This window comes from Sceloporus occidentalis, unplaced genomic scaffold, assembly GCF_023333645.1.
Source record: "Sceloporus occidentalis isolate IW3139 unplaced genomic scaffold, rSceOcc1.0.p SCAF_92, whole genome shotgun sequence".
Lineage (NCBI taxonomy): Eukaryota > Metazoa > Chordata > Lepidosauria > Squamata > Phrynosomatidae > Sceloporus > Sceloporus occidentalis.
Genome location: NW_028317072.1, coordinates 2,271,918 through 2,299,392, shown reverse-complemented (window position 1 = coordinate 2,299,392; position 27,475 = coordinate 2,271,918). Strand labels below are relative to the sequence as shown.

The 27,475-nt window shown below is 40.7% G+C and overlaps 1 protein-coding gene across 2 annotated transcripts in view; it reads left to right on the top strand.

The window, feature by feature from the left end:
* The window catches only part of SH3PXD2B (SH3 and PX domains 2B), a 159,457-nt gene extending 138,361 nt beyond the window's left edge, over positions 1-21,096 (top strand). For both annotated transcript variants that reach the window (XM_089496656.1, XM_089496657.1), the window contains 5 exons: positions 1,553-1,670; positions 7,688-7,914; positions 8,678-8,727; positions 10,563-10,688; positions 16,465-21,096. In XM_089496656.1, coding sequence (XP_089352782.1) covers positions 1,553-1,670; positions 7,688-7,914; positions 8,678-8,727; positions 10,563-10,688; positions 16,465-18,006 — 2,063 coding nt within the window. In that variant the 3' untranslated portion in view covers positions 18,007-21,096. The remainder of the gene's footprint in view (positions 1-1,552; positions 1,671-7,687; positions 7,915-8,677; positions 8,728-10,562; positions 10,689-16,464) is intronic.
* Positions 21,097-27,475: the final 6,379 nt, after the last annotated feature.

Below are 27,475 nucleotides of genomic sequence, written 5' to 3'. Positions count from 1 at the left end.
GCATTCTGCAGAGAACCAGCAGAAAAGTATGAACATTCCAACACTTCAAAGTGATATTTTGGTCATGCAGTCTGCAGTTTAGTAGGGTCTCAGAATAGAGATGGCTGATTGAATGAATTAGTCACTGAAAGTTTATTTATCTCAGGGTACACCTAGCAATGCATAGTTGGACAATGGAGCAGTAGCTGGTTTCTGTTCTCAAAAATTCAGTAACTGCACTGCTCTTTTTCCTTGAACAAAAAACATAGGGTCCCATATTGTCATAGAGCAAAAGTACTGAGAAACATGACAGTGGTTATGTAAACCAAGATGGAAATTAAATTTTAGCTGTACTCCATGCCAAAATCAACAAAATGATAATAAAAATTTCAAATTTTATCCTGTCTAGAAATGGGAAGATGGTACAGGATGCAAATGAATACTGGCTGTTGTTGACAGACTGTGTTGAAGGGCATCAGTTTGTTTGATCAGCAATTTTAAAAAACCCTTAACAGCCACCATTTGTTTCATAGTGAAATTATAGATGTTTTTTCTCTGAGTATGTGTGCGTGTGTGCCTACACAGAATCAAAGTTAGAAGAGGCCACAAGGGCCATCCAGTCCAACCCCCTGCCATGCAAAAACTCACAACCAAAGCACCCCCAACAGATGGCCATCTAGCCTCTGTTTAAAAATCTCTAAAGGAGGCTCCACCACACTCTGTTCCATACTTTGCAATATGTTGGAACAGCCAATCTTATAATATAATTATGGATGTATTCAGAAGCACGATTACATAACAAAACAACCAGAATTTGGTTTAAACGAATCATCAAACGTGTGTGTGTGTGTGTGTGTAAGTGAATTTCATAATTTCCTGTCACTGGCATTATGTTCTAGTGCATGAACGTAGGTGGGGGCTTTGTTTTCTCTTCTTTGGTGAGAGATGCTATAGAGAACAACCTATGTAACCAGAATGGAAATCTATTAAATACTTATATGTCTCCGATGTTAGTGTAATGCTTAGTTCCCTATTGAGAAGTTCCCTATTGATGCTACATTGCTTTCATGAGTATGAAACTGTTGAAATTCATAGGTGCTCACATAAAGATGCTTGTACTCCTTTGTGGTTGATATTAATACAATTAATTGGGAAACTCTGGACTATGTAGAAGATACTGCACAACATACAATTCCCCCTTCCCAGCCAACTGCAGCTCACCAACTATGTACAATAGGGTTCTATAAACTCCTTGTCTTGCTGACTGTTTGGTGATTGGTAAAAAAAAGTGAGGGGCATGTTAAATCTCTGCCAAGGGCTGAAGCACTGCATTAAGACTATGGAGGCAGACTTCATGATTTCTACAGCTCTGTCTTTAGAAGGTTATGCTAGATTTTTGCTGGCCTGGATGAATAGATGAATCCTCAAATTGGTAGACTTTTGTATAGGGTTACACATTTTACTGTCCCATGCTGTCCAATATATAGCACTCAGTTAAATCAAGCAGAAACTGTTTTCAAGCCAAACCTGTCTTTTAACAAACATTTTTGTTGTTGTATTTTGTTTTGAATAGAGGAGAAATATATGGTAATTTACCCCTATACTGCTCGGGACCAAGATGAAATGAATCTGGAGAAAGGAGCTGTAGTGGAGGTCATCCAGAAAAACTTGGAAGGATGGTGGAAAATCAGGTACTTTTTCTGTTGTGATTCTGGAAGTAATAATGGGAGGCAGAGACTTCAGATTACATGGAACTGGCTTCATTCCTTCTCCCCTCCCCATCTCAGTTGTGTACCAAAACCTAATGACTTTTTCTCGCATGCAAAAAAAAAAAAAAAATACAAAAGGAGGTGGACTTGTTTCCTAAAGGAAGAAAACAGCAGGAAAAATGCTCAGGTTAAATTACACAAGGCTCTGACAGTATCTGGATGCAAAGGGATGCATTTTGGGGTATTTCATCCTATTAAATTAGGTAAGACAAGATCTTGTGGTAAAGTAGACACAAAAGAACAACTCATTTTGACCATTTGTCTTTAAGTGTCTTGTTAAAAGTAATGGTTCAGCGCAATGTGAGCAGGCCATACATTGCCTGAGTACAAATTCATTATATTTGTAAAAGAAGCAATGCGGTGGGAGATATGCAGGGGAAAGGGACACTTTTGCATGTGTGGTGGTCCTTTCAAGAGTTTTGGAAGCATGCTGAGGAAATTATTCCCAAATCAACAGAGCACAATATTCCACTGAAACTGTATTTAATATTTCAGAATGTGCGTTAAAATAAACCTCTTTTATCATAATGTGCAGCAGACTTATCTGTTGCTTAAGTCTGGGTAAATGCACGAATACTTAGAATCATACCATGAACAAATACATGCTGGGGGTAATTATGTAAATGTTAGGAGATGTATTGTGCAAAGGATATAGTATGCAATAAGAATCTATATGTTCCAAGATGTGATTTTGAATAAATAGCTTAAACATCATTCTGCTGTTTGAAGATACATTGTATGTGTGGAGTTGGGAATGGAGGATGAATGAGAATGAAAAGTTTCTCATTTTCAGTAATGCAATCCCTACCCCCACTGCTCCAATAAAATTAATGATTTTAAAAGAAAATTTGATAATATGATTCAAGATTGTTACTGCCAGAAACACTGGTGGCACAAATTGATGGTAGTTCAGGGAGAGGGGTTATTTCTTGCATCCTGCTCAATTTATGCCTTAAACCACATCCTGCTACAGTGGCCTCCATGGTCCAGTTGCACGAGAAGAAATTTATTTCTGAGTTACTGCTAAAATATTTTATTTCACAGTCTGTACTGTGAAAAAAGACAGCAATGACATAATTGTTTTATTTGCAAGGGGTTGGATCAGCTTCTAGTGCATTAGGTTGTCCATGCCATTCCTCTTCCCTGTGCTTTGCCTGCTTTGGTTTGTTATAGAACTAGTCAATGTGGTTGTGTTTTTTAGCACTTTACATTAGAACATTTCAACCCCATTTCTAAATGAATTCCAGCATATCACATGAGTTGATTAAAGCACACTTCTTTACACATTTCATTTTGCCTTGCAAAGGTGGACCATATTTCAGTTCTGCCCATTTGTCAGAGTTATGTAACTGGTTCTCAGATAGTGAACCCAAAAGCTTCATATTTTGCAGCCAGTAATTTGTAAAATAAAAATGCATTTATCTGATGTAATGCCATCTGGTCCTGTAAAGTGTAAAATTTGGGTGCTGCATTGCTCAGCTATGAACAAAGTACACAGTTGGAAGGCATACATCTGATACTACCAGAAAATTAGCTTACAGTTGTAAACCGCTTAGACACTGCTTAGGCGGCATGAAGCAGTATATAAATGAAGCTTGTTTGTTTTGTTTGTTTGTTGCGATGTCCACTTAAAAAGGTAAAGTATTCCCCATTGACAAGGTTATCAAGTCATGTCTGCCCATAGGAGGTGGTGCTCATCTCCGTTACTAAGCCAAAGAGCCAGTGTTGTCAGAGACTACTCTATGATCATGTGGCCAGCATGCTTGTACAGAATGCTGTTTACTTTCCCACTGGAGTGGTACTAATTTATCTACTTGCATTTGCATGCTTTTAAACTGCTAGGTTGGCAGAAGCTGGGACTAGTGATGGGAGCTCACTCCATCATGTGGCACTTGAGCCTCAAACTGCCAACCTGCCAACCTTGCAATCAACACAGAGGTTTATCACACTATACTCTTAATGAGCCATGATTCCAGTGTGACTCCTCTAGCTGCCTCCTGCTGCATTCTGGGATTGGCAGTTTTAAGGAGGGGTATTTAGAATTCTCAGGCACAGAAGTTCTCTGTGGTCTCTTAACCACTTGAGCCACTGCATCCTACTTACTTGGATGATTTTAAGAATTATTAGACAAATTTATGGAAGATAAGGCTATTAGTGGCTCCTAATCATGCTGGCTATGTATTCTCTCCAGTAAGGAGATGGTCTTGGTCTGACTGTGAGCTTGCTCTAGGCATCTGGGTGACCTCTACATGAAACAGGGACCAGTCAAGTCTTCAGTCTGATCCTGCATGGCTATGCTTATATTCTTAGTAGTTATGTCCATGAACCACAACATTTAGTTTAGATCCTGATTCAGGCATTCAGAAAGCAACCCAGCACACAGGGAACATACAGGGGCAGAAGCAGAAGAATTTTAAACACCCAGTGCTACACCTTCCCCACATTCTAGGAAAGCTATTTATATATTCCTGGTACTTGGAAGAAAAACTAGCAACCATCCTTGCACACTGAGGGGTCGTTCACATTACGTTATAAACCAGTTTGCAAATCAGTTTAAAAGGGGATTGTTGCATTGGGTTTTCCCAACCTTAATTTCGGAGGGGGGGGGGGGGGCTGGTGCAAATCCCCCTTAACCCAGTGCTTTGGAAAATGAGGCATTTTGCATATCTTTTCAAAAGAACCAGTTTTTTTTTTTAACCAGCTGCAAATGGGAACTTGCTGTTCATTCAATTTGGAACACAGGAAGGGAGGGGTTAATGTGCAGGGGGTGGATCATACACACCCCTTTTCTCTTTCTCTGCAAGCCAACACCATAGCCATGGAGGGTTTTGGGTTTTTTTTAACAACCCATTAGATTCAGACATCTGCTTTCTGAATCTCTGTAAATCAACCTGATTTGATCAAATGTGAAGTACATCCCTAGTTCTTAGTAAAGGTAGAAAGACTGAGAGACCAGGAAAGGCAGGGAGTCTTACACCTAATCCCTATAAGATTCTCTATAATCCCACCTTTGGTTTCAGATATGTTTTTAAAAGAAAAATTATTTTTGTCAAACTTGGCTGTGTGCCGACATGCCATAGTCAAAGGAATATTTTTTTAAAAAAATGGAATATTGTGGCATATGCAGGAGACAACAGACTTTGTGAAGTCAATATTATCCAACTAAAGTTTTGTGAATTCTGTATTATTCAGCTAGGTACAGTCTAAAGATTTTCTATTTCCATTTGCACACCCCAGAACAAAAAGTAATTTAGAGTTTCTGTGATTATCTTTTTTAGCAAAAGAAAAAACGTGGGTGGAAAAGACACACACACACACACACACATGGTATCTGCACCTGCTGGGACTGTAGTTTATTAAGAAAATGCATGTCAGGGACAAACGACCTGCATCTGGAGGCCATGTAGAATGTTGTCTCTTTAGCTTCCATCTGCAGAAACAGTTGCTAGGTGGCTCTTTCTCTGGGGCCTGTTACTTTACAAGGTTTACCTTGATATCTGTAAAGGAATGCCACAGTTAATCAGCTGAAGGTCTCTTCTAGCTGCATTGGTTTTAACTCTTAACACTGGTCTGTTCTTACAAGTAGGCACATCAAGTATAGCAGGATACTTTGATTTCCTATAACTTTCCACTGAACCTGTAGTATTGGCAACCATTGCAGTGAGTAGGGGGAGTCTGTTGATATTTTAAATAGAAAAAATCTGCTTCAAAGAGAGAGAGAGATCAAGTCAGTTAAAGGCACAGCAGCTGGCATAATTTCACCCCAGCATCTTGCCCATGGCCTGTGCAGTAGATGGCATTGGTAGACATTGGTCCCTGGTCTATGACAGATGTTACTGGTGAATGTAGTTTCTGAGTCACTGCAAAGACTAAACCTTAGAAGATGCTGGGTGCCTTATTTGGGTTTTATATGAATGTTTTTTGTGAGATATGGATGATTTAATGGTTTTTGTATAAGAAAAGGAAGCAGACAATAGAAGCAGAGCAACTTGAATTCTTTCTGTTGTCCAGGAAATAATCCTAACATTTCAGGACTCAGTTTTGCATGCTAGAAAAAGGTGAGTTCATCTCTTTATATCAGGTTTTCCCATTTTGTTTCCTATGGTATCTGTGAAACTCCCCTCCCTATCCAACCTCATTTGCTTATATGCCATGAAGAGAGGTGATCAGTCTTAGATTCTTGCAACACAAATAAACAGTATACGCATGCTGGAAAAAAAAGGAGTTCATGCCTCAGTTATAGTCTAGAAATATTCATGGTCAAATAAAATATGTATCTGCTAAATCCTATAATATGTGATGCAACCCTGGTCTGTCTGTTTTAAGACACATCAACTGGAAGTTCTGCCTTGGGATGCTGCAAAATTATTGGGAAAGATGTGGGACTTCACCATATGTGAATAATATTTTCTAGGGATTTTATTCCTCATTGGTTGTAATTTACCCAGGAATGAGCTACTCTTTGATTAATGTTGAAGTACCTATACACCAGGGATGTACAACCTTTCATTTTGGGACTGAACTTGCCGGACCCAACCTCCATATACTTTTATCTGCCTACCTACTTCACCACACAAGCTTAGGAATGTTTAAATAAATGAAAGAGTTTAAAACTCCTCTCCCTGCTCACTAAGATCTAGCTGTCAGAGAAGTTCTGAGGGTTTTGAAGTCAAACTCTTTTCCAACTCCCATTGTTCAATTAACATGATTTGTATGCCACTACTAGTGGTAGAAAAGCAACAGTCTTGAAAGTGAGATTGTTGGAAGGGCGGAGCAGGGGCATCACCAGGAGGGTGGCACCCTAAGGGGGCCATACCAGATAACACCCTTGGGGGTGACATCACTGCTCTCCAAACATCTGCCTTTGGGCAGAAAAGGCATTTGCCTTTGTGTCCCTTTAAAACACTCAGCTCAGCAGATGAGATGGTGTGAATGGGGCAAGGTTCAGTTGGAAGAAATGCCTCAGGGTTGTTGTTGTTTTAATTATTATTTTTAAATATTCTTTTAAAATAATATCTTACCAAATTTTTACTTTACTTTACTTTAACCACATAAAACTATGTACATGTACATGTAAATACATTAAGGCTGTACGTATGCTATATAATTTAAAGGTATAATTTTAGTTGTGCTGGTTGTTTATGTCACAACTATTGCCATTACATTCAGTGATACATGGGAATTACAATTTATGAGTGACATTAGTACAAAAGGAAATTACTGAGGATTCTGTATGGTGTGGTATGGGAGCAGGTCAATGGGGGGTGTGTGTGGAGTGGGGGACACCAGAGTTACCACACTGGGTGTGGCAACCCCTTGTGATGCCAAAGCTGATGTTTTTCTGTCACTGCTAGTTTTCGCTGGTATTAAAATAATGATCTTAGAAATCAAAGAACAGTCTTTTACACACTCCATCACCACAGCCCATGATATCAGCTAGGTTACAGGATAAGATGTGGGGATGGGTGCCCAGCTTTGACAGCTGTGAGGTGTACTCCACTGCTGTGTGTCATCAGCTTTTCCTCATCCAGTGATGATGATTGCATGCAATTATTTATTATTGGATTTATTATTTGGATGCTTCCAAAATGGGATTCAAAATGGCCACATTTATGGTGTCTCTTGTAGATTTGTCTAAAAATGGGGAACTGCTACCTGGGGGCATTTGTATAGAAAGTCAAGAGATCAGTTAGTCTAGTAAATGTCAAGCATATCTGTGAAAGTGTGAAGTTTATCAAGAACACCCAGTAGTTTGAGAAAATATCTGTAGATATTCAAAAGGCTGAAAGAGAAAATGGCTCTCTTGTTTAGTCTGTAACTTCATTGATGGCAGCTCTCAAGCACTGCTCTCAGTTAACTTTGGCTGTTCCTAGGGATCTGTGACCACAGCAAGAACAAGTTATTCAAATGATTTGAATAACCTATATGGATTTTTTCAGGTATCAAGGTCAGGAGGGCTGGGCCCCAGCATCATACCTGAAAAAGGGGAGTGGGGACATGTTTACACCAAAACTGGGTTCTGCTGCTTCTGCCCACTCATATGCACTGGACCTGGATGGTGTTTCTCGACAACAGAATTCAGCAGGCCGGGACAAGGATGGGCCAAACAACCAAAGAGATGGAAGGTTTGATGGTCGCCCATTGCCAAATGTGGACCTTAGGAGAAGTAAGTCGGGGACAGTGAGCAAGATGCTGAATACTTTGTGAGTAAAACTAGTTGGCTGGTATGCAGGAAAGCCTATGGGGCTCCAGAGCATTGTGGTTGGATGAGTGTGGTCCAGGTATTTAGGAGGCAGGACAGTCTACCAATGGACCTGACTATCAGATATTTGTTTTCCATGCTTCATTGATATCCTTCCCTAGCCACTTTTCTGTCCAGTGTAAGACCGGGTAGAAAAATAGTTCTTCTATTTTGCAAATAGTAGCATTCTATACATGTTCTTTCCTGCTAACATCTAGAGCTGCTTGAATACAATGTTCCTCAACCATAGTGGCAGATGCCTGGATGGCAAACATTTGCCTCTAGGATTCCAGTATATCCAAAGGTGCATAGTTTTCATGTAGCGAAAGCTGCTATCTGCAGGCAGTCTCACATAAATAGACCTGCCACTTACCTCTCTTCGTCTACGATGTTGCTTAGTAGAATTCTTTTGTGCATTAGCATCTGACCAAATATTTAGCAGTTGCCCAATTGTTTTACCTATTAAAGAGAATCAGCAGTTATTTTACATCAGCTGTTTGGGTGTGTGTGTGTGTGTGTGTGTGTGTGTGTGTGAAGCATCAGGGTGGGAGCCTACCTTCAACACACGGAGAAGCAGTCATGAAAATCACTATAGTCCTTGGGTTGAGACAATAAGGTCTTCTTAGTGCCTCTTACCCTTTGAAGCACATTTTGCTAAGTCTGAATTGCAATTAAATATTTTTGACAGAGTCACCAAAGATGAGACAGAGGCCTCCTCCTCGTCGAGACCTCACAATAGTAAGTAGTACCCTCAGCTTTGTGTATCTGAAGTTTTGGTGCATTTTTAGCCATGGGGTCTAAAAGAGCTGAAAGTGTCAAGCATTAGAAAAGGACACTTGCCTTCCTACATTTTGTACTTTAGTACAGATTTCCATGGCCTAAATTCAGTTAGCCTGAATCTAATCTACCAACTAGAGTAGACCCACTAGTTGAAAGTTCCTTTTCCCCCCTTTTCTTTCTTTTTTTATTTTACTTTGAATTTGATAGGATCATTGATTTGGTGTCAAATATTACAAAGGGACACAAGCCTTCCTACACTTTGTACTTTTGCAGAGATTCCCAAGGCCTAAATCCAGTTGCAGGTACCAACTAGAGTAGACCCATAGTTGGCATCTTTTTTAAAAATTGAATTTGAGATTGGTAGGACCATTGGTTTGGATCTTACCCTGAGCCTGAAAAGTGTCCCCCTAATACTCTTGTTTAGGATCCCTATATATAGTTGCTGCACCATATACAGCTGATGCAGGAATCAGGCATAAAGACCCATGATCATTTCAAGACCCTTTTAATTCAATGACTAGGTCCTAAATCTAAAAATGAGCACATAGACAGCACAGTTCAACCGGCTTTTGGGGTCTCTTAGGTTTAAATGGGGCCTCATTCATCAAGAATATAATACAGTATCTCTAAAATTCCACTTGCTATGGCAGGTTCTGTGAAATAAACCTGCCCTTTTTGACAGTGTAAATACTTAACTGGTAATGGTAGGGAAACCTTACCTATAAACATCATGCCATGAGTGGTTCTGAGCAAGAACAAAGATTCACCATGGAAACATTGCACTTCTCTTATCAGGAGACAAATGAGTTTGCCATTGTTCACCTTGGATCAGTTTTCAAATACATGGCTCAGAAACTAGAATAAACAATACGAATTCCTCTGGTTCCAAGGCCCTCCAGGAAGGTAGATGGATTATATGCCCTCCTCCCAGTCTAGATTTCCTTTGGACCAGTTCCTACAAGGCAAAGTGAAGACAGACAGTATTTTCCCTAGGGGCCCATTTTGAAGACGTGCTCAAAGAGACAACTGGAAGTGAGGATCAGAAGTCTGTTCATACATAGAAAGGGGTGTGGGTTTTTTTGTCCCAAAAGTTCCCCATAAGATCAGACTTTGGGAAGAGTGCTACTGAGGAACAAAATCCTAGTGGGATAAAGCATCTGGAGGCTGGGTGGGGAGGTTTCCCTGTAAGGGCTACCCTTTTGCTTTCCCAGCCATCTTTTTCCCAGCAGCAGTTCAAGAAACCAGGGATTAGACTGTGAATATTTTTCCTAGCCCTGGTTTTTAATCTGAGATGAACAAGAATTCTGCAGTTGCTAACACTGCTGTCCCTTGAGACATGTATGATGAGCTCTGGAAGCGCCTTGTTACTTATGAGCCTAGCACATTTTGCTGGACTTTCTGGGGTCCCCTGAAAAATGCCAACTGTCTGTGTGCATAACAGCTATGAAATATGTGAAGTCGAAGGCTTTCATGGCCGGCATCCATAGTTTTTTGTGGGTTTTTCGGGCTATGTGGTCATGTTCTAGAAGAGTTTATTCCTGACGTTTCACCAGCATCTGTGGCTGGCATCCAGAGAATGCCATTGCATTCTCTGAAGATGCCAGCCACAGATGCTGGAGAAAACATCAGTAAATTCTTCTAGAACATGGCCAAATAGCCTGAAAACCTCACAACAAATTATAGCTATGAAATATTTTGAGCTTGTTGTACTCACTGGGCAAGCGCAAGTTGTTTTCCTTAGGTGAGAGGAGACTGATGAGTGCATTGTGTCTCGGTGTATCTTTCTGCAACAGCCACGTGGCCTCAACTTGCCTAAGCCTCCTGTGCCCCCCCAAGTGGAAGAAGAATATTACACTATTGCTGACTTCCAGACCACTATTCCTGATGGCATCAGTTTCCAAGCAGGACTGAAAGTAGAGGTGAGACTGCTTTCCCTTGTCTGTACCTCTTAGGATTTTCCAAATGGTTCACTTTTCAAGGAACCTGGATAGTTTATTGTCTACTAAAAGAAGGCTTCTTTTTCTACAATAATTGGCACTGTATCCTTGTAAAACAAACAAACAAACAGAAACATCAACAACAGAGTTCTAATAGTATATACAGTACACTAAAACCTTTGTGTTTTGTGGTAATACTTTGGTCTTTGTGGGCCGCCTTGAGTCCAATTTGAGAGAAAGGCATCATATAAAATAAAACAAAGCAAAACAGCATGATGCATGGAAACTGTTTCCAAATTTGTTAAATGAGCTTGGGGTTCATTCCAGTTGGGAGGGAGCTGGTGCTCTCAGCTGATACTGGACAGGAATGAGGGCTATTATTGTGTGCCTTCAAGTTGTTTCTGACTTATGGTGACCCTATAACGAATCTATCATGGAGAAGCAGGGAAGAATATCGCTTGTGTGTAGTGCTAAGGATATTCTGCTGTTTTAGTCTGACTGACTTTAGTCTGACTACTGCTATTTTATGTATCTTTGAGGCTTAATATTCACTCCTGATTACTCTCTAGCATTGCTTTCTTTTATCATTAGTATAATAATACCATTCTAACCATATGAACATATTCTTCCCTCAGAGAACTCCAACATCCCTCCTCCCATGAACACCGTGTCCCTCCATACATATCTCTGTCTTTCCTCTAAATCCTCTCCACATTGTGAGGAAAGTCACTTCTGCTTTTCTTTGTCATTGGTGTCAGCTGGGGCTCTGCAGGTGCTGGACTAGCGCCTGGATGCTGTATTTGGCTATATGAGGGCAAGTAGACAAAAAATTAGATCTGAGGAAAGGGAGACTGTGCAGACTGATGAGTCTCTGGTCCAGGAACTGATTCAACAGTCTGTCCTGAATGGAGTTGCATTCCCCCTGAAGGAGCTGGTGCATAGCCTGGAAGTAGTTGTAGATCCATTTCTGTTATGGAGACCCAAATAGATTTTGGGTCACCTGAGAGGGCTAGGGATTGGAGACACTGCATTGCAGTGTTTTCGTGCCTTCCTCTCAGGCAGGTTCCTGATGGTGGTGCTCGGGGACAGCTGCTCTACTAGGATAGAGCTTAAGTGCGGCATCCCTCAAGGCACCATCCTATCCCCGATGCTTTTCAACATATATATGAAGCCGCTGGGGGAAATCATCTCGAGAAATAGGGCAGGGTGTTATCAGTATGCTGATGACACCCAGATATAGTTCTCCATGTCTCGTTCTTCAGCTTTGACTTCAGATGGCATCTCCTTTCTCAATGACTGTCTTAAGGCAGTAATGGACTGGATGAGGGAAAACAGATTAAAACTGAATCCAGACAATGGAAGTACTTATGGTAACAGCCCCGAACCCAGGCACTGGGATACAACCTCCAGTCCTGGATTGGGTCACACTCTCCTCTAAAGACTGTGTTCAAAGTCTGGGGGTGCTCCTAGATCTGTCGCTTCAGATGACACATCAGGTGAATGCGACAGTTAGGAGTCCCTGTTATCAGCTCCGCCTGATAACGCCAGCTGTGCCTTTTCCTGGAAGTCAGGGATCTTGAAACCATAGCACACACACTGGTAACCCCATGTTTGGATTTCTGTAATGCACTCTACATGGGGCTATCCTTGTGCTTGGTCCAGAAACTTCAACTGGTATAGAATATGGCAGCCAGACTGATCTCGGGTACATCTAGAAGAGACCATATCACACCAATTTTAAGATCTCTTCACTGGCTGCCCATCAGTTTCCAGTCCCAGTACAAGGTGTTGGTTGTTACCTTTAAAGCCCTAAATGGCTTGGGTCCAAAGTATCTCTGGGACCTCCTCCTTCCATATAATCCACCCCACACACTTAAGTCGACTGGGAGAAATCTGCTACAACCAATAAAACCAGGTTATCTACAACTGCCCAGAGGACCTTTTTGGCTATCGTTCCCAGACTATGGAATGGCATGCTGGATGAGATCCATCATATAACCACCTTAGACAGCTTTAAAGCTATCAAGATGGATCTCTTCCGGCAGGCCTTTCCTGAATAGAAAAATTGCATAAAAACAAAGCTTCACTTATTTCTTTTTCCATTCTCTTTGTTTCCCCATTCCCCTCTCCCTACTGTTTCCCCTGGATATTCCTTTCTATATTCTTAATCCGCTTATTTATATAAACAAATAAGCTTTTAACATGTTTTAAAGTATAAAGTGTTCAATTCTATGTTAGAGGAGGAAAGTTTGGGGGATATGATTTGTATAATTTTTTAATACTATAAGCCACCCAGATTCCCTGAGTGCAGATGGAGTGGGATGTATATTATTATTATTATTATTATTATTATTATTATTATTATTAGTCTTTGAATGTTTGAGACCACTTCCAGCTGGACTGCCAGCTATACAGTCTCGCCTGGACAGGTCACGCACTCTTAAGCTTCTACTTAGACTACTGCAATTCACTCTGCATGGGCCTACCCATGAAAATGATGCCCAGGCTATAGCAAGGGCAAAATGCAGCAGCAAGTTTGATTAGCAGAATAGAAGCCATAAAACTATGGAAGGAATTTAATGGATTGGTTGCCATTTTGCTTATTTTTGAATCCATGATTCCCTAAAACCCTAAAAGTCTTAGGATCTCAATATTTAAAGAAGTGGCTCTTCCTATATATGTGTGGCAGAGAACTGAAATCTGGAGAGGCCTGCTTCTATCTGTTGGCAGTAATTTACTGTGGGAGGACATGGGATAGGGCCTTTTCAGCTGGTATGTATGAAGGCTGAGTGATCCATCTATAATTTTTGCAGAAAATTCATTTGCAGAAGATGGTTGAAGAGATAATCAGAGAGCTGTGTATTACACTGTTTACATGATCATCCTGCTGTATATCATAAGATTTATGGGTGGCTCACAATTACATCAGTTTTAACAATTTAATATGTAAAACAATAAAAAATATACCTTAAAAAGCTTATAAATTAAACAATTTGAAATGTTGAAAGAGTTTAAAACCGTGTGTGTGTGTGTGTGTGCGCACCCTCACATCACTAAATTCCATAGGGTTTTCTTAGAGAAGGTAACTCAGAGATGGTTTTGCCATTTCTTTCCTTTAAAATATAGCCTACAGCATCTGATATGCATTGGTAGTCTGTCATCCAAGTACTAACAGTGCAAAGATTCAAGCCATCTTATAATACTAAAGTCTTTTATAGGTGTTTGTTTGGTCAATGTTGGAACAGATTGCTATACAGTACTAGATAGGCCTACGGTACAATTGTTGCTTAGGCTCTTAGGCCATGATTTCCTGCCACCCAGTCACCCTGAATTTTACTTTGGTGAGATTCCTCTTAGAATAATATATTCATTTAAATCTAAAAATGTGTGTTTTACTAACACAGCTCTGCCTTGAAAAGACAGAGATCCAACAAGTATCTTTATAGACATCTCAATAGTGACATCTAGTGACCATGTTTTCTTGTTTTCATTGTGTGCCCTCAAATTGTTTCCGACTTCTGGTGACCTTAAAGTGCCATGTTTTAATTAGCATCTAACATTTGGTTTTCTTGGCAAGGTTTATTTAAAAGGAATTTTGCCAGTGCCTTCCTCTGAGGCTGAGAAAGCATGACGTGCCCAATGTCACCCAGTGGGTTTCCATTGTTGAGTGGGAATATAAACCCTGATCTCCAGAGTCCTATTCCAGCAGTGAAATTTCAGGGGGGAGTCAAAGGCGACCCCCCTCTGAACAAATCATGTCAAGAAAACCCGGTGATAGGTTCACTTTAGGGTCGCCATAAGTTGGAAATGACAACAACATACAACATGTCAGATTCTGCACCTATGTGGTGTTGCTTTTGAAATGGTCTTCTGACATTTCAAGTCTGAGAAGAAATTCAGTAGCAAAATACTGTATAATTAAAAGAGATAAGGACAGTTAGGATACTTTTTAAATATATAAAATATGCAATTTGCAGCAGTTCCTCAATTTCAGCTCTAGTCTATGCAGTGGAATGCTAGAAAAATAAAGAAATGTCCAAAAGAAGATACAAATTAAAAAGAATTTTTATTTTACTTTATTTTATTTATATCTTTCCTTTTCTCCAGCCCTGGGACTCAAGGTGGTTTACAAGAATCGAAACAAATTATTTGTATTTAAAGATTATAATGGCATGTCATTGAGAGCCTCTCATTCTCTGACATCATGGCGCTGCAGAGTTGAAGCAAGTGATTCCATTTTAAATGGGAGTAACTCCTCCAGTTTTATATCCTTCATGACTCTCATCTTGATGCCTTAATCAGGAGAGCCTGATCCATTCAGATCCTGTTCGATTCAAGTTGAAAGGATACACTGAAGTAAAACCAAGAATAAAAATCCTAACTTTATTGATGCCACGCAGGTTGAAAAAAGATACAGAAACAGAATTAGACCAAGAAAGTGTTCTCACATATCTTCAGAGAAATACTGGCACAGCCTAAATGCAGGTGGTCCTTAGATCTGCATTGGTGGATGTTATTTTGTTCTCTTGGTTTTTCATGGGCCTTCCTAAGGCCAGGACACCCTCCCCTGTAGGGGTTATATACTTTAGCTGGTTAATTTTCTAGAAGCTACAAGATGACACTCACTGTCAGAGACAGAGTATAGTCTCCTTGTTCCTTCTCCCCTGAGACTGGGAAAGGAGAAAAATTCCTGCTCTCAGAAAGAAAGAAGGAAATAGAGAACTTACCAGAACCAAGACTAGTATAATCACCCTTATTGCATCTCTTTTCACCTTTAGGCTTAAGGCCTCTCTGCTGAGTAAGTCAAGCAGAGAACAATAAGATTATGAAGCAACATGGGCCTCAAAGCAAGCACTCTTATCTATGTGCAATTATATTATAACAGATGTATATGAACAGATGAGAAGACAATTGCTAAAAACTTCCTGTCAATCAACTACAAACACAACTCACTACATTTAGTCAACAGGATGGATAACACAGGCTTGGCCCTATTTAATACAAAAATCTCAGCAATTCTTCTGAAAACGGGACATGAAAAGATGGCTCACATTGTACAATTAGTAGTGTGGCCCCTGAAGGCTTCTGTGTAAAGGAGTTTGCAACCCCTCACCTTACCTGTTGTAGAAATTGCCTACCTGTGGTGGTGGTTATTATTATTATTATTATTATTATTAACCTTTATTTATAAAGCGCTGTAAATTTACATAGCGCTGTACATACAATCTTTTTAATTAGACGGTTCCCTGCCCTCAGGCTTACAATCTAAAAAGACATGACACAAAAGGAGAAGGGAAAGGTGGTGGGGAAGGGGATGAGGTCCAGCAGTTCTTCTCTACCTCCGAGGTCTGGACCAAGGGAGATGGACTGGAGGGAGGACTTGGCTTCTTGGAGCTAGCCTGCCTCTCTCTCCCTCAAGATGGTGGCTGAAGGGAGGGCTTATCTTCTTCCAGGCGGGCCTGGTGGAGCTAGCCTGCCTTTCTCCCCCTCAAGATGGTGGATGAAGGGAGGGCTTGTCTTCTTCCAGGCAGGACTGGTGGAGCTAGCCTGCCCCTCTCTCCCTCAAGATGGTGGCTGAAGGGAGGGCTTTTCTTCTTCCGGGCAGGTCTGGTGGAGCTAGCCTGACTCGTTATGTGAACTGAAAGCATACTGTTGGCTTGAGATTATGACTATTGAGCCTGAGGATACAGTGATCTAATGTGTAATCAAACTTTTTTTAAACTGTTTTAAGGCCCATTGGTTTTGTTTCTTTCTCCAGGTGATTGAGAAGAACCTTAGTGGTTGGTGGTATATTCAGATTGAGGAGAAGGAAGGCTGGGCTCCAGCTACCTTTATTGACAAATACAAGAAAACAAGTAATGCATCTAGACCTAACTTCTTGGCCCCACTACCAAGTGAAATGGCACAGCTGCGACTTGGTGATGGTATAGCAGAGAACAGCCCTAATGGAGAACAGCTTGGGCCATCCAGGCCGTTACCTGAAGCACCACCTAATGGTATAGACTGTGGAGCAAAATGGAAAGGAAGCGAGCCTTCCAAGGGTGCCACGCCTGAGACAAGTGATGCATCTCTGTGTGTTGGCTATGAGGAGATCTGTGATCGGGATACAGAGGAGAAACCAAGCCTCCCTCCTAGGAAGGAATCTATAATTAAGTCTGAAGAAGAGTTAATGGAAAGGCAGCGGATGGAGCAGAGGCCACCTCCCAAGCCACCTGGCATGATTTTGCCTGTGATTCCCCCAAAGCAGGCCATCCCTCCAAGGGACAACAAGAAACCAGAGCTCAAAACAGAGAAAGGGAAATTGTTCCAGTTGAAAAATGAAATGGGATTAGAGTGTGGGCACAAGGTTTCACCTAAAGAAGTCAAGAAGCCAAACCTCCGGCCCATAGTCAAGCCAACCAAACCAAAAGTTGAGCCCCCAGAAGATAACAAATCTGAGCCAGCTACCCAAAACCTGTTTGTAAAATCGAAACCTCAGATCAGACCCAAACCACCACCAGCCCCTAGGGCAGATTCTCCTCAGACAGATGATAAACTAGACATTTGCAATCTGAGGAGCAAACTCCGCCCTGCAAAGACTCAAGAGAAACCTTGTGAACAGGAATCCATGTCTAGTGAGAGTGCCTTCAATAACAATATGCTTCCCATAGAATCTTCTGTCAGATCTCAGGAAAGACCAAATACAGAGGCAAGGCCTCCATCCAGACCAGATAGCCAAGTCTTTAAGGAAGTTCCTTTACCCAAGGTTCCCTTTGGCTCCTCAAAGACAAATGAGAGTGAGCCAAAGAGCACCTTTCCTGTTCCCAGAGAACCACCTCAGCGGCCTGTAGTACCACCCCGGAGGCCTCCTCCTCCTAAGAAAGCCTCTGTTTCATCACCTGCATCTTCTTCTGCTCCTTCTCCAGAACATAAAGCCCCACAGAAGGAAGTGCCTGAAGTCAGAGCTGCCCCTGTGCCTGGCAGGCCAATGTTGGTTCCACCAAAAGCCAAAGGTTTCCTGCCATCTCCGTGCCAAGAAGATGCCAAAGTGAAAAGTGGCATAGGTCAAAAGGCAGCACCCAAGCCCTTGGAAAGGGAGAGAGTGTCTCTCCCCATCACCAGTGCAGATGTTTCCAAAGAATCCCTCTATGTGGCAGTGGCTGATTTTGATGGGGATGAAGAAACTAGCAGCTTTAAAGAAGGGACCTTGTTTGAAGTCCGTGAGAAGAACAGCAGTGGCTGGTGGTTTTGCAAGGTTCTTGCTGGAGGGCCATGTTGGGAAGGCTGGATTCCTTCCAACTATCTCAGAAAAAAGCCATAATCCCTTCTTTGTATTCATTTTAAGTAGCAGCTCAACATTCCCCATTTTAGCAACAAAATATTTAATTAGCTTATTTATAGTTTTCATAAGGCTGGCTCTGTAATTAAAAAAAAAAGTATCTGGGATACCGTACATTCCAATTTGTGTCTTTTCCAAGAAAGAATAGTAAGAGGAAAAGGCCTTTGTGTAGTAGGCTTTAGCTTTTGTTCCTCTTGATCACTCTGCCTGGCCAATTTTTGGTAGCAACCCCATCTCTTTCCCAGCCTCTGTGTAGTTTAGGTGAACAGACCCATCACAGGATTTGCTGATGAAAATGTTTTTTTAAAAAATCTTGTACAAATTCTGGAGTAAACAGTGTCAAAACAGAGAAATTGAGCCTAGAGAACATTAAAATATGTTTGCATCTTCAGAGGGTCTTGAAGAGAAAGAGAGTTTTTGGTTTGGTAAAGAAGCAAAATCAATCCCACTAGCCAAAGAAGGGAAGGAACAATGGGAAAGGCCACAGTTTGGGCTGATTTTCCTGTTCAATATCATGTGCCATATTTGACCATTAAAAACAATAAGGAGGAAAGAGATTCCATAGTGCAAAGAAGAAAAGAAAGAATAGGAAATGTAGTAATAATTATTGTACTTAGATGCGATGGTCTATCCAAGTGGATAAGGTATTCTTTCTAGTCTTGTGTCCATGTTGTTTGTTCCCCTGCCAGTATAGATGTCTTCTGTGTGGCAGCTGGTGTTATCTAACACCTATTTTTGTGATGTTCACACTTGTGCTAGTGGAGTTCTTTGTGCTCTCTGATACACCAGCCCTTATATAAGCTTATATTTTTCAGCCTTATAGTCACATTTCAGTAAATAGAGAAGATCCAGGATCCATCTTCTCTAGATAGAAAGGATACACTCATGGAAAGTGTCTCTTCCCCAAGCCACATTTTCAGGGATTCCTTCTCCAGTCACACACATTATCTTGTACAAAGCCCCCCCCCCCACCTCTCTAGCATTTTTGGGAGATAGAGAGGCTACCAGAAGGAGAAGGACTTCACTTTCACCAGCCTAGTGGCTCACATATAAATCTAGATTCAACTTGTAAGACCGTGCATTAGGTTATTCATGCTGTTTAGCTGTCAGGACGTGAATGGTAGAATATGGTGCTGGTTCTTCACTACCATATCACACTTAATATTTTTCCTACCTGCCTCTCCAAGTAGCTCTCTCCTGTTCTGCCCTAATTCCCCGGGATTTGCAGTGCTCTGGTACCAGGAAGGTGGCCCTTTGGTGGGTGCTAATAATTTCTAGTACAGGGTTTCCCAATCTGGATTGTCCTAAAGCAGTAGTTCTCAGAGTATTGTGAACTCTTGTACTTCTCTTGCTCAGAAGACATGTATGTGGATCCTTATCTCTCAATCATGGAGCATGCAAGTTTCTGTCATATCATGATATTCATTCTCATCTGAAGGAGAGCTATATTCAAGAACACCTTTTGCTGTGGGAGAGCTGATTAATATGTATTTATGCTTTGAAACAATGAGGCATCAGATGTGGAAATGTGCCCATGTGCATTTGATGTTTGTACCTTTTAAATATATGCAGCAACACAGATTGATCCCTTCCTGATTATTCTTCATGTGTATTTAAGGCACAAATACAAGAGAAAAATGCATTTGCATGTAAGTGTACTCTCCCTTGGGTTTTTAAAACACTAGAAAGGATCTCCTGTCTTCAATCCTGGACATTTTCAAACCAATCCATAATGCAGCAGATTTTAACTTCAAGTTTTCAGCAATTCAAACTTGAACAGGTTCACCATGCTTCTAGGATGTGGCTGAGGCCCTGGTGCATTGAAAATTTACCATATGTTTTGGTTGCTAAGGAGAGGCCCTGTGAAGGACTCAGGTGTGAAAAGCTATACGTGTGTATTCTTGTTATGGATTTGCCTAGCTTGGATTCTCATGGGCTGAATCTCACTATCTCGTCAAGTTAAACCTACAAACTACTTGAACTCTTCCTTTAAATGGACCAATTTTTATGAAGAATTTGGGGACTCTTATTTTTTTTTCCAGCTACTAAATTTGCCTTTGAAATTGATTACTTGACTTTTTTGTGGCTGCATTTTCCAAGTACTGTTGTGTTTCTCTTTTCTGTCCATTCAAAAAGTAAGTCCTAAAGTCTCTGTTTTGAAGGCCTTCATGGGATCCATGAGAGATGGGATCCATTCTTCATTTCTCATAGTCCTCCCATCTGTTATCTTTACAGTACTTACCTCTTGATACCAAGAAAGCAATCCTCTAACAGTATGTTACCCAGTAATATGAATTCAATGCTCAACTTACCTTTACCTCCTTTCCTACCCTGTTTGATCTGTTTGTTGTAGCATCTCCAGAACATGTATTCCAAATAGCTTAATACCAAAACAAGTGTTATAAATGTCTCCTCCTTTTCTCATTCTCCTCGGCCCAACCTGTGCTGATTATCTTTCTGAAAAGGCTTTCATTTCCAATTTTTCAGGCTGTGAAGGTGCAGTTGAGAATTCTTTCATAGTACTATTCTCTGTTTTTCTCCTTTCTGTTCTTGGCAAAATCTTTGACAGATTGCAGACTGAGGGCTCTACTTTAATTTGGTCTCTGGACTACTCCAGCTTTGTGAACATACTGATGTATGTTCACAGACATACATCATGGCCTCCATTTTTATTATTACCTGAAACACACAGTCAGTCTGCATTGCCATGCTGCAGAAATATGAGAATATGTAAACTGACATTGGCCTCAATACTTTGTTCTCCTATTCTGAAATAGGAAAGCCACTTTACATAATAGCCTGTTAACATAGCTCTTGCCATCTGTTTACCTTCCCTCAGCTCATTGACCTCTGATACAGTAACTTTGAGCTTAACTATTGTGTGACCTTTGGGAGTAACTGTTCAGTGTGGGGTTAAAGGGCATTTGGCCTCTTACCTACCAACATGAGCTTTACAGCTGTCTGTCTGGGAAGTTCTGGCAAGGTGGAAGGTTGCCTAAATGGCGTTACACTCCTCTGCAATCTTTAGTCTATTATATAAACTTGTATCAACCTGTACTTAACCGTGGGTGGGTGGAGATGGGAGGGTGGGATCATGTATACTTCCAGCATTAAAGGATGATGGTTGTTTGTTTGTTTTTTAAAGTAAAGAAATAAAAAATAGGCTTGACTGGTTTCAAGCAGAATTGTTACACATCTTGTGTATTTTGCCCTCCTATTTTCTGTGTCCTGTTTTCCTGTTTGTATTGTCTTAATGCTACCAAGTCCACAATCAAGTGGTTGAGCTGCTGCTTCTATTTCTGAAAACTATATTTATCATACCTTAGCTCCACAATTAGTACCAGGTTTGTGACTAGATTTGCAAGGGAATGAAATGCTTACTCTGCAGGTGTTTTAAAAGAGAGCCACTCATTAATTCTTCAGGTGACAGTCCAAAATTGCTGCTGTGGAAACATCCACCTTCTGCAAGCTAGCATCATCCACAGTACTGGATGTGTTTGTTATTTGGTGACCTTTTGAAGCTAGAAAAGAACAAAAGTAATCTTTCACATGCAGTGTGATCCATCTTGCCTGAGCAAAACTAAAAGTGTATGTAGAGGCTCCATTAGTTGCTTCTGTTAACATAGCTGCTGAGGTAACTTTATAAAAGCTTAAATTATTAAACACACCAAAGAGCAAGCCTCACTGTTGACAAGGGCCATCCTGTCTCATCAACCTTCATGGGGTTGTTAAGTGTCAATTAGCATGTTAGTAATGGTGATCTGATCAACATTTGATAATTAAATTTCAAAAAATCTTTTGACTTTTGATAGACCATGTCTATCACCAGAAGCGTCAGTCCAGATCTACTATGTCATAGATCAAGAGGACAAGCCCTCTTATGAACTGGAAACTTGTTAAAGAAAATGAAGCTAAGACAGAGTGTAATAATCAGTGGGGTTGTTTTAAATTATTTGATTACAGTATATGATAACCATGTTTGTGGGTGTCATCAATATATTTAGGATGTTAAAATTGCAAGTAGATTGCAATAAGAGCTCTCCAACTGAATGACAAGACAACCAAATGGCATGTTGGATTAGTATGTCAGTTCTGTGAAAAGGGCAAGTTAAGGACTGAAATAAAGTGGTTAGTACATATGTTCCATCCCTGTTTTGCATACTGTGTATTCTCCTGGTTGCCACAGTTCAAAAATGATACTATTGGGCTGAAAAAGATTCAGGAGTGGGCAATCAAAGGTATAATGGAGTTTTAGCACCTCAGTGTGAAGCACATAAAATGTTTTGAGGCATTTTAATTCAGAGGAAAATGTGTCTAGAGGTAGGAGCATGAAAGAATCAATATCTGTAGTGTGGACAAAAGTGTAGGATCCATGCCTCTCTCTCCCTAGAGAAATGTTTCTTTCCTCCCAGGCTCACCAAAATAAATAGGCAGTATATTTGGGAAAGGCAGAAGAGAACAGGCACAAGAGAACATCAGTCTGTTTCCATCTCCAATTCAAAGCATTGGTTATGTTCTTTAAGCTCTTTGTGATATGGGCTTGAGATGTATGAAGGACCACTTTTTTCAGATGAGCTTGTTGGTCTGGTATGGTCATCATCTGTGGCTCTCCAAACATCTGAGGTGTATTTGGTTGAACACAGGAGATGGCCTTGGACCTGAGAACTTCCTGCTGCAAGAGACCTGCCTGACTCCTCCTTCAGTGGCCTTCCACTACCCTGTGAAGACATTTCTCTTCTTCCCATCAGACTTTATATTGCATGGGTAGATACTGATAGTGTATTGATAGTGTCTTAATTACTATTTTTAATGTTTCTATTTTAATGTTTTATATTTAGACATTTAAACAAAGACATAATTGAAATTTCTTTTAGCAGACCAATCAGCTAAATTATTTTTTACACAATTAAAATGTATATTGTCGTTCTGCCCAGTAGGGCTTTGGCATTAATATGCAACAGATTAAAACATTATTTAAGGACAGACTGAAACATTTTTAAAACGTACAGTAAAACAGTCTCATGATTATTTTGCAGTGAAAGAAATTTATTATTATTAATAATTAAAAAATCCACTGCAAAATAATAATAATTATTATTATTATTATTTTGCTGGCGGGTGATACATTCGGATGAAGCAGAGGGCATTTAGATATAGGTGACATTCCCTATCATTCATGTGAGGCTAGGGATGGAGGGTAGATCCAGATAAGAGATGTGAAGAGAAAGAAACAGGAGACTGGAGGGAGAGATGGAACTCCCAGAATTCCATAGCCTCAAGCCAAGGACCCCACAACTAACTCCAACTCCAATAATAATAATAATAATAATATATTTTAAAATAATAATTTATTTTTAAAATAATAATAATAAATAATAATTTAAGCTATTAGTTTGCTGAGGCACCAGAGCTCTCTGGTAGAGAAGGCTCAATATCTCAGGACACTACAGTTCCCAGAATTCCATAGCACTGAGCCAGGACAGTTAAAGTGGAGTTAAACCGTATTATCTCCCCAGTGTGGATGCAACTTAAGAGAAGGCAACTGTTACAAAGAGAAGGAGAGATATAGATGAAATAGATGAGGAGAATGACAAGAAGATAGATGTCAATGTGGCTGAAATGGATGGGGGCTCTGACAGGGAGGACCCTTTTGAATTTGGCTGCCAGGGAAGAGAAAATAGAAGGGAGGAAGAAAGGTGAAGCTGTCATTCACGTGAAAGTGGAACCAGGCTCCCTTCTTCACCCCGTAAGTGCAAAGGTTCAGGATGCCTTCAGAGCCCCACTGAGCATGTACAAGGATCCCAGTTCGAACTGTTGAATCCACATGGTATGCACCAGTGTGGTAATACAATGTGCACTCACTCTGCTTTGCCTGAATCCTCATCACGTGACTTGCTTGGAATCGAACTGACTCCGCTTCCCCCTCCATTCGGAAGGGCAACAGAAAGGCAACCAGGTGTGGTAAAACATCACATTTTAACGTGAATTCACATTGCTAGACAGGAGTGACTCTGGAAAGCAAGCCTTTTATGGGGTTTTCTTGGCAAGATTACCTCCCTCTGAGACAGAGTGTGACTTGCCTATCACCTCCTAGTGGATTTTCATGGCTGATTCTGCAGAAGGTTGAGTTCTTCAGAAATCACTGCAAATCAAAACCCAGTAACATATTCAAGAGAAATTAATTCAGTCAGTGAATCTATTTTGTCTTTTACAACTGAGACCATGGGAAGGGCCAAAATGAGGGCACACACCCACCCAGGTAAGAATTATGTGTGTGTGTGCCTTCAAGTCCCCTGTCAACCTATGAAGGCTCCATGAATTTCAGAGGGTTTTCTTTGGCAAGAAACACTGTGCAGAGTGGTTTTGCCCGTTCCTTCCTCTGAAATATAGCCTACAGCATCTTGTTTTCCTTGGCATTCTCCCATTCAAGTACTAACCAGGGCTGACCTTATTTAACTTCCAAGATTAGACTTGGTCTGGTATCTTTTAGGGAATTTAAGCCCTCGTGAAATTATCCTTCAGTCCCCAAATTTCTAGCGTTGCAGAGAGTGAGACACTGAAAATCATTGACACCTACAACTTTTCTATTTGCTAGTGTTGCATTCCTTTGCCTGCCCCTTTGTGTTTGGATGCTGCAACTGTGTTTCTAAATGCTCAACTGAACTTTAAAGTTACTGTAATGCTAGAAATTTGGGGACCGAAGGAAAATTACATAATTTTTACTATGGGTAAGCTATACCCACATTTTTTTTCTCCCATACCAGCAGCCCAACAGTTCCAACAGCAAGAGAAAATCAAGTATGATTAATTCTAAGAAGGGTTACAGGAAGTCTGTTTCCTTTTACAGTCAGCCCTCCATTTGCATGGATTTTTCATCCATGGAGTCAAGCATCCATGGCTTGAAAATGTTTAAAATATATATAAATTCCAAAAAGCACAACTTGATTTTGCCATTTTATGTAAGGAACATTTTATTATGCCATTGTATTTAATGGGACTTGAGCATCTACAGATTTAGATATCCATGGGGATCCTGGAACCAAACCCCAGTGGATCGCAAGGGCCCACTGTGTGATGCCTGGGTGTCTCTCCCCCCCCCCCCCCCCCATTTCTTAACATTTACACTGTTTTGAGCATCAAACGACCACTATGTGGTGCTGTTAACGCAGTTACCAAATGCTTTGCTGAAGCAGCTGCTGTTGTTTTTCTTCCCATTTAACCGCTCAGCAACACCTGTTAGCTGGAGGCAGCATGGAAGAAAGTTCCTTGGGTTTAGCAGCATCTTTGATCTTTCAGGTAGTCCTTGAGAAATTACACTGAAGCTGTACTGAAACAGCAATAATGGAAATAAAGCAAGTGCTTGGGGAATAGAATCATACAGTTGAAAAAGACTACAAGGGCCATCCAGTCCAACCCCTTGCCATGCAGGAATATTCACTCGAAAGTACTCCTGACAAATGACCAGGTGTTTAAAAACCTCCAAAGAAGGGGACTCCACCACACTCTTAGGGAGCGTATTCCATGTTGTGCAGCTCTAACTAGAAAGAAGTTCTTCCTAATATTTAGGTTGAATCTCTTTCCCTATAGCTTGAATCCATTACTTTGTGTCCTAGTCTCTGGAGCAGCAGACAACAAGCTTGCTCCCTCCTCGATATGACACTCCTTCAAATATTTAAACAGGGTTATCATATCACTCTTTAACTTTCTCTTCTCCAGGCTAAAGATATCCAGCTCTCTAATTTGCTTCTCATAGGGCATGGTTTCCAAACTATTTTAGTCACCCTCCTCTGGACCTGTTCCAGCTTGTCAATATCCTTTAATTGTGGCACCCAGAACTGGACACAGTATTCTAAGTGATGTCAAACAAAAGCAGAACAGAGTGGTACTATTACTTCCCATGGTCTAGACAGACACTATACTCCTATTGAAACAGGCTAGAAATGTATTGCCTTCATCTGAATAAGAATATAATAGAACTAAGATGGCCTCCTGAATGAGAGAAACTGATGTAATGGAGAGTGTTTTTTGAACTCTGTTCTGGGGTTTCTCAGTGAGAAGACTGATAATGGTAGATAACAAACCTAAAAAAAAGAGTGTGTGCAATAGAATTATTAATCTTGTCGTTCCTTTTTTTAAAAAAATGCTGAAATGGGTGTTGCCTGTCTGAGCAAAAGGTCTTTTTTCCTTGCATGAATTGCATGATATATGTGAAAAGGATTGTCAGGCAAGGCTGAATAGGTTCAGGAACAAAGCATGGTGAACACGTGGAAAAAATGACACTTGCAATTCAGTGCAGTTTCACTGGCTAAATTGCATTCATGTGGATGGGTTCTGAGCAAAACAACTACACAGAAAACAGAACCACTGTTACTCTGTTTTCGAGTGAACATCCTCTTGTAATATACCCATCTAGTATAAAACAGGGTGATAGGGCGCCTGCTTTATTTGTTCTGTTTTATTAAACCAAACTCTTTTGAACAGCTGCAGGAAATGCAGTTCAGTAACTTTAGGTTAAGATTATTCTTGCTGTAGTTGTTTGAGAAAGTAGGATACTGTTATAGGGAGAGTGTCCATTCATTGGAATAGCCAAGTGTCAAATGAAAGAGCCTGGAGAATTATTTCTAATGCCTGTAACATGGGGAGAAGGACGGGAGCCTCAGGGAGATTGCAAAAAGCTTAAAACAGTACAGTCTGTCAAGCTATCTATGGTGAAATCGAAAAGGATGTGACAAGCTAGCTTAAAAATGAGCTGGGGGCATTGTCCAGCCATGCCAGACAGGCAAGGGACCCTGACTCCTGCCAGAGTCAAAGAAGCTGAACTGACACCTAGCCTTGGCTTTAAACGAAAAATGAGAGCAAACTACTGTGGAAAACAAGCAAACCATCTTTGTGTTTAGCCGTCTTGCATTTTGAGGAACTGTTACCAGACTGAAGAGAGTGAGACTTGTAAGGAGGTGACACTGAGGTAAGATGTGGCATACCACAGCTTGGTATGTCATTTTGTGCAAGAAAAAAGTGTGTGTGTGTGTGTGTGTGTGTGTGTGAGAGAGAGAGAGAGAGAGAGAGAGAGAGAGAGAGAGAGAGCTGAATCAGGCCTCTCTGTCTCTGGTTCCCAAAATGGTTCTAATAAAGGAGATTGGGCAATATGAAAAGGTGGGACATTGCAGAGAGGGAGGCTGTGTGTAAGAGAAAGCTGGGGAGGGAAAAAGAAAGAAAGCAAAATAGGGAGGCATGTGAGGTGGAGTGCAATTGCATTTGAATTTATATGTGACAATAGTAGTAATTAACTAACCAATATGGGTTAGTAATTAAGCTATTAGACTGCAGTTAACAAGTGGAATGTTCACCAGTGTATTGTTTGTCCTAGTGCTCAGTTATAGGTTTCAAAGCCATGTCTTTACTCTGCAGAAATTGCAACAGCTGACATCAATGTATGCAGAGACTGTATTGT